Genomic DNA, 8,320 nt, shown 5'->3' with positions numbered 1-8,320 from the left:
ATCGGTGCCAAACTGAAGCCACCATAAAAACAGGAATATAAAAGCATGGATGCTGGTTTTCACATCAAAACACCGCCATTGTTTTGATAAGTTTGATATAAATGCGAACAAAGCATATCTAGAACAGACATCATTAAAAAACAGTACAACCGCTTTTATATAGCACAAAGTATATATATTATAGTGATGAAACTGTCTTAGAAACTGAAGGGAAAACTACAAGTAAGTAAAGAGGGGTCACTTTATTATGGGTCACTGGGTTGTGAGTGTGAGGGCTCCAACTGAGCTGTAATTTCAGGCTTTAGGACCTGGAGGGGGAGGATTCTCCTCACACTGCCACTAAATACCATGGGCGGGCCTGGAAATAAGATTCCAGGGCAGAGATTTTCATGCTCTGAAAACCAGGCATGACAAATCCTGCAGCTGTGTCCTAAACTTCTGTCCTCGACCGTCAGCTACATTAACTTCATATAGAGCAGATCAGTGCTGGAGGATCTATTCGTGAGCAGCTTGAGGACAACCTAAGGAACCCTAATAAGGTAAGATAAAAGCGGTGGGAGTTGGGGGAGGGAGTGTATCCTGAGCAGTGTTCAAATGGTGGGAAATGCCCAGGCATGTGAAAAGAGGCCACAAAGTCAGACCTGATATGTAGTTAAAGCTTCCATTGTAGACTGAAGCAGCCTGAGCCACCCAAGTTGTTGGAGAGGTTTGAAAAGTAAGAAAAAAGTAAATGTAGAAGAAAATGTAAAAGCATGCTGCACACAATCAGAAATGCATGAGTCTTGAAACATTCAACTAAACTTTGGTTCAATTCAATTCAAAATACTTTACTGGTCCCTCAAGGGGCGATTTAAAGCATATGATCTTGCAAACAACAGTGCACAGACAATTCAGGTACACACACATAAACAAAAAAAAAACACACAAAACTTTAGGGAGTTGGCTGCAACTTTGACCTAATTTCATCCGTGACAAAGGACGTCTCTCATTTCCTCTGTCTACGTACTGCACTGATAGTTTTCCCTAAATAAATTAACATTATTGATGATTTGTTCAAACAAAAGCTCTCTGGTACATTAAAACTGCACAAAAGAACATCTTATCATTCATTCATAGATAACTCTCAGGTCCCATGAGACCCATGAGGTCCCATAAAATACCCAAAAAAACAAACAAATTTTCCGTGTTAGTCTTTGGGACATAGGAAAATGTCAAATGCAGTGTCACTTTTCAGATGCTATTTTGATCACATTATCAGCTTTTAATAAATGTATTCATCCTTCAAAAGTACTGTTTAAAACACTATTAAAGACACTGTTAAGAACAATGTAGAAAATAACTGCATGCAGACGTCAGATATCTGTCCATCTCTCTCTGTTGGCTTTGTGGCTTTGTGAGCTTGTACAAACATGTCTAGGAAGCTGCTGGAGAGACAATCTTGATGTATATAATGTTAAGTAGCCTGCTGTTTCCTTAATACATTTATATTAAAAGCCTGTTGCTCAGCCAGACAGATCATTTATCAGTAACCTAACAGTGTTTTATGATGCAAAATATCCTAACTATAACTGTAACTGACCATATGCACATGATCTTGTCTTGCGTTTCTATATACATGGCCTGTGTGTGTGTGTGTCAGCATGTGGTCCCTTCTTCCACATCACAAGGAACCAACCAGCATCAACCAGACAAATACCCCTATAAGAGAATTTATGAAATCTTAGATCTTGTGTTGTCAAGACATGAGTAATTCAGATCTACTTGGCAAATGTTTTGTCTTAGATGCATCTTGTGGCTGCCTACGTGGCTGTTATGTAAGTCTTGCCTTGAGGTTTACTGGGAGAAATCTACCCCTGCTATTATATTAAAACTCCAGAGCAAATACTGAATATACCACAATCTGTGCTTTTTGAGTTGAATAAGATATTTCAGTAAAACAGAACTGAAAAAGAACAAATCCTAACCAAGAAAATTAGTCATCTCACTTCTTAAATCAGTTACAGTGTATCAATGGCAGCATGTCACGTTTGTCCTCACGTCGTCTTATATGTTTTCTCTGATTAGCATTACAACATGTGGGTGACAAACCTGGTAGCCCTGGCCCTCCTGGCCACTTCAGCCTCAGCTGCCACCTCTGCATCAGCAGACAAGGTCCTCAGTAACCATGCTACCATCCTGGCCGACAACAGCGCCAACCTGGCTTTCACACTCTACCAAAACATGGCAAAGGAGAAGAACATAGAAAACATCCTCATTTCCCCTGTCGTGGTGGCCTCCTCTCTGGGTCTGGTAGCCCTTGGGGGAAAGGCCTCCACTGCCTCTCAGGTGAAAACCATTCTGAATGCAGCTAAAGTTAAAGATGAGCAGCTGCACTCTGGTCTGGCAGAGCTGCTGACTGAGGTGAGCGACCCAAAGACCCGCAACGTCACCTGGAAGATCAGCAACCGTCTGTATGGACCCAACTCTGTCAACTTTGTGGACGATTTTGTCAAGAGCAGCAAAAAACACTACAACTGTGACCAGTCCAAGATAAACTTCAAAGATAAGAAGAGCGCTGTGAACTCCATCAATGAGTGGGCAGCCAAGTCCACTGGCGGCAAACTGCCTGAGGTCACCAAGGATGTAGCGAAGACTGATGGGGCGATGATCGTCAATGCTATGTTTTTCAAACGTGAGTCTGCATGAAATCTGTACCTCAGTATATTATTCTTTTAAATGATCTTAAAGTTAATTTTGTTTCGTCACAGCTCACTGGGATGAGCAGTTCCATCATCAGATGGTGGACAACCGTGGATTCATGGTGTCCCGCAGCTACACAGTCTCAGTGCAGATGATGCACCGCACAGGTAGGTGGAGACGAGCCTGTTAATATGTTCAGAAACATATTAACACTTAAGGGAGTAGTTCAACATTTGGAGAAATACACCTATTCGCTTTGTGCCTGAGAGCTACTACTATCTGTACAGAAAATGTAAAAACAACAATTCATAGTTTTACAGTGGTTTATCTGCCAAACTATTTTTTGGCTCAGAGCAGTAACTTAACGGCCTCTGTCCAAAATCACTTACTGTTACTATATAGTAAACTGTATTTATATATTTATTTATTTCGTATGTCCAAATTGTATAGAGAGCCAAACTAAAACTGGAACTTCAGGGTTCTGTTGCAGAAAACCTCATTCAAAATCACACTGACATTTATAAAAACATAAACAAATCCATGTAAAATGACTTCCCTCGATAGATAGTCTTTTGTGCGGTTCACTTCACATGTCTGCATAAGGATTGTAATTATTTTTGATGATCTAATGTTACACCCTAGACCATCGTGGGTCACAAAAAACATCACAGCTGGACAAATTACTGAGAATACCCTCTAATATTTACACAAATGTATATACAGCTGTTCCTGGTCTTGACCGTACCCTGTAAAGTGCACTGAGATGATGGATGTTGTGATTTGGAACAAATAAAATTGAATTTAATTGAATAAATATTCCCATAAATGAGTGTCCATGGTCTCTAGACTCTAGACAATCCTACTCTGCAGTGTGATACACATTCATTCACAAGTGTCCAAAAATAACTGTCTATTATATGGGGATGAATGAGAGAGTGAGAGAGTGAGTGGTTTCAGACATAGCACTGCAGTTTTGAACAAATGAAACAAAGAAGATATAATGTTAATTGGTAGGTGGATTTTGTTATCTTAAAACAGAGCCAGTTTACGGTCAGCTAAGCTAAGCTAAAAGGCTGCTGCTTTTAACCATGAGATATGAGATGGATCATCTCTTCTAACTCTTGATAAGAGAGCGAGTCAGCTTATTTCCCAATATGTTGAACTGTCACTTTTATAGAGTCAAGAGCTGCTTCATAAAAGTCGTACATGCTGGTTTTATGTAGGTGAATATGCAATATGGAATATTATTTGTGATGCATCAAGACAATAAACCTGCCTGCCGTATAGGATGAGGAGAAACCACCTTCTCTGTGATCATGTATAAAACAGAACATCACACACAGGATAATATCTGTAATACCTTTCATTTGTTTCCTCAGGTCTCTATGGCTTCTACGATGACAGCACCAACAAGTTGTCCATCCTGAGCATGCCTCTGGCTCATAAGAAGTCCAGCGTGGTGTTCATCATGCCCTACCATTTGGAACCTCTGGAGAGACTGGAGAAGATACTGACCAAGAAGCAGCTGGATACATGGATGGGCAAGCTGCAGGAAAAAGCAGTGGCTGTGTCTCTGCCCAAAGTCAGCATGGAAGTCAGCCACGACCTGCAGGTAAAAGATACAAGAAATCAAGAGCATGCTGGTTGATTACAATGACTACACCTCAGTCTTTCCCTGTAACACTTTATTTTTCTGCCTCTCTGTAGAAACACCTCGGGGAGCTGGGCCTGACAGAGGCTGTGGACAAATCCAAAGCTGACTTCTCCAAAATTTCCGGGAAAAAGGACCTCTACCTGTCCAGTGTTTTCCATGCCTCCGCCATGGAGTGGGACACTGCTGGAAATGAAATTGACACCAGCATCTTTGGCACTGACAAGCTGAAAAGCCCTAAACTGTTCTACGCTGATCACCCCTTCATCTTCCTCGTGAAGGACCAGAAGACAAACTCCATCCTGTTTATTGGCAGGATGGTCAGACCAAAGGGAGAAAAGATGAGAGATGAACTGTGACCACGTGTTGACTAGAAATGTCTTAGTTAGACGTCTGACTGTGTGTGTGAATGTAGGTTTTCTACTGCAATATGCTGAGAGAAGTGTGAAATTAAATAGATGGTTTGATAAGTGCATTCCTATGTCCCATGTTGACAGCATTCCCCAAATCATAGCAAAGGCACCTATATTTTTATCTTCGAGAATATTTCTCATCACTACATGGCTTTTTTTGTTATGAATTGATCACATTTTGGACTGAGGACTGAAGTATTATTTCCCTGATTAATGCCTAACATGTAAATGCAGTTTGCTTGAATGGAGAAGGGATTTTATCATCAGTATGTGACAACACAAAAACTCTTTGTAAAAGGTGAACAACAGTCTTACTTTTGAAGAGATTTTATGGTACTTGCTGTTTAATTTAACAAAAATATTAGTTTGTCAAGCATTGCTGTGTTTCATTTTAAACTCCATTGGTTTTCACAAATACTTTGTCCATTCATTGCACTTCTCTGTTTGTCTTTAACCAAGAGGCTACAGTGTTGTTCTGCACTGTATTGTAATGCTACACAGATCTGCACTGGCCATCAAATCCAAATGATGGCAGATTTAACAAGGACTGTCTGTAAAACAGCATGTGCACACATAGTTTTAGGCTGTTACAAATTTCCTGTTTTTGCAATAAAAATGTGAAACATGTGTCATCTTAAATTTGGACATTTGGTGCTGGCATTTCCCTTGCATTTGTAAGGACACTGACTTCTTCACCTTGTTTGTCTGTTCGAATGTCTGTTTGCAATAGCAGTTTAGCCCTCGGCAGGTCTTTTGAAGTCAGGCCTCCAGTGGGATTTTCAAGCTGAATAACATGAGCAAATACCAGTGAGGGTGATGTGGGACCTCCTGGGCAGCTCTGTTGTAGCGTGGAATTTTGCAATGGTAAACGCTATATGGTAAATATATCCACCTAATAATAAACTGTAAATATTTAAACCTTAACAAAATATTTGAGCATATCCAGATGTTTGCTGCAGCTGCTCCAATGAGAAAATGACTTGTTAAAAGCCACATCATCAACCTCCACGTGAGTGCTTGCATTAGGTTCACAAAGACACAAAAACAAAAACAGCCAAAAATGAGCAAATGATTAAGTATTTAATAGAAGAAGGTTTAATAATAGAATAGAATAACATAATTACAGGTGGCTTAAAGTGGTGCATCAGTAGACGTGAGTGGATTTTGTATTGTCATTGTTACATCCACTGCTGAGGAAGCTTACATTTTGGGACAGATCTGGATCATTTACTGTGAATTGGAAATTTTTTCTCTGAAGTCTGGTGTGTGTTGTTTCACATTGGCCTTGGCCAAGGGCTGCACCCGCTGAGTGTTCTTCTAGTTTCAGTCTTTGCTTTTTTTTTTTCTTCTTTTTTTTTGAGTGTATCACACCACCTAGAGGACATCTGGACTACTGGCAGAACATGGTTTGGAATTTTATAAGTCAGCAGTCTTTCCTGGAAATTATACCCAGTGTATTTGTTAGGAATGTCTTTATTACCAATAATTCAGGATAATTATAATGTAAGTAATTCCTAGCATTCAGCTTTGAATATTACTGTGTCACCTTCTTAAACCTGGCTACTTCAGAGCAGCAAAACTGCATTTCAGCTTACTTTGACAAAGACTCATAGAAGTTGTAGGTGTTAAATGCTCTTTAATGCTCTAGTTATGCAGTGTGATGCATACAGTCTTATACCTAACCTCACTAAAATGAAGCAAGCAAGTTCACCAACCATCTGCCATGGAGTCAGAGATGCAGGATCATGAAATGCAGGGCAACACTACAGTGCAATCTGAAAGTATTCAGACCCCTTTACTTTTTTTGTTGTGTTGCAGGCTTATGCTAAAATAAAAATCAATCTTAATCCAATATTAATAACAAAGTGAAAACACAATTTTTTGCAAATTTATTAAAAAGTGAAAACTAAAATGTCACATTAACATTAGTATTCAGACTCTTTCCTATGACACTTAAAATTTAGCTCAGGTGCCTCTCATTTCTCTTGGTCAACTTTAAGATGTTTCTACACGTTGATTGGAGTCCACCTGTGGTAAATTCAATTAATTAGACATGATTTGGAAAGACACACTCCTAAGGTCTCGCAGCTCACAACTACTGAATACTGAATGTACTGTAAAGCCATCAGGCATTTTAAAAATTAACTATATCTCCTAATCATTTTTTCTTTTTCTGTTGTTTTAACACCAGTGTGCATTCTGTTCTGTGTGTGTTACTGTATTGTGTGTCTGGACTGTACTCTGATGTCATATGGTTGTGTTCCTCTTTTGCCGGAGCTGCATCATAAGTTTCTGTCAAATTATTGCTGATGTGCAATAAAATACTGAACTGAAACCCTTTTATTATACTTTTATTTATTGGTTGCTAAGGCTTGCTTTACACTCTAATATAAACAGGAAGCAAACTGTTGAGGTTCAGTAACATTATAATATGATCTACATCAAGATAAATCCTAATCCTGATACAGATAAAGGGTGCATTGTGTATGCAGGTGTGTCTTCAACTCATGCTATGTAGTCAGTGCATTAGTGGAATTAACAGAAGAAAGCCTATAATCATAAACAATAATCTATTGAGGGAATTTGTGTCCAAATCCTGTCCAGACCCCACTGACACATCAGACTCACACTGACATCCTTTCTCTATAGAAAGTATTATAGGACACACACAACAGAAAATAGTACAGGAAACAATTGCGTCATATGTTGTTAATGCTGAGCTATTCAGCTATAAATCTGATTTAAATTGCTTTTCAAATTTTGATGTACCCTATAGAATTAAAATAAGTATTGGACCATGAAACATTCAGGCCCCTATGCAAATGTATTTACTGTATATTGAATTTACTTATATGAAATACATGTACATATAGAATAAAAAACAAATGTAAAAATTATATCTAAGACATATGACATATATGTCTAGCCCATTCAAATATGTATGTTTATGTATGTATGCTTATATTGTAGACATATGTAAAAAGCCTGTCAATACATGATGATATTTTATACAGTAGGGGTCCAAAAGTCTGACACCACTTTCCCAGAACGGGGAAATAGACATGTTAATGTTAAAATTAATAATAAATTAATATGAACAAATTATATGAGCACATATCATTTTTATATGTAGCCTACATTGTGTTAATGAACATGCATATAAATGAAATTTATATTGCTTGCAAATATAACATATAAAATATCTATGGTGAATTTTTATATGATGCACCATATAAAAAGTCACCATAGATATTCCTAATACATGTACATATACAAATTTAACAATGGGTATTTCATATATTTTATAAAGTTATAGCTTCATATATCCAGAGGATGTCTACTGTATACGTGATAATAGTATATCACCTTTAAGGTGACATTTGTGGCAACATGACTATTGATATAGGGACATAAACTGTATCTCATATATTATATTTCTGTATGGGGGAGTCATTATAATAACACCTGCTCCTCAGCACAGAAGTGACAGAGCCTGTCTGTGATGTGGAGACTCCAAAGACACACGTTAGAATCGTACATGAATATAAATAATTAGGTTATGTTCTATATGACTAAA

The 8,320-nt window shown here is 38.2% G+C and overlaps 1 protein-coding gene across 1 annotated transcript; it reads left to right on the top strand.

Annotated features, from left to right (window-relative positions):
* The first annotated feature begins 370 nt into the window (after window positions 1-370).
* On the top strand, window positions 371-5,037 carry LOC111222221 (serpin H1-like). Its single transcript, XM_022745863.1, has 5 exons — window positions 371-539; window positions 2,065-2,671; window positions 2,748-2,846; window positions 4,059-4,291; window positions 4,387-5,037. Exons 2-5 carry the CDS (start codon window positions 2,074-2,076, stop codon window positions 4,687-4,689), a joined length of 1,233 nt encoding a protein of 410 aa, XP_022601584.1. The 5' UTR covers window positions 371-539; window positions 2,065-2,073; the 3' UTR covers window positions 4,690-5,037.
* Window positions 5,038-8,320: the final 3,283 nt, after the last annotated feature.

Source organism: Seriola dumerili, unplaced genomic scaffold (genome assembly GCF_002260705.1).
Source record: "Seriola dumerili isolate Sdu_G_001 unplaced genomic scaffold, Sdu_1.0 BDQW01000091.1, whole genome shotgun sequence".
In the NCBI taxonomy this organism is placed as follows: domain Eukaryota; kingdom Metazoa; phylum Chordata; class Actinopteri; order Carangiformes; family Carangidae; genus Seriola; species Seriola dumerili.
The sequence above is the reverse complement of the archived record's forward strand: the minus strand, read 5'-3'. Positions and strand labels throughout refer to the sequence as shown.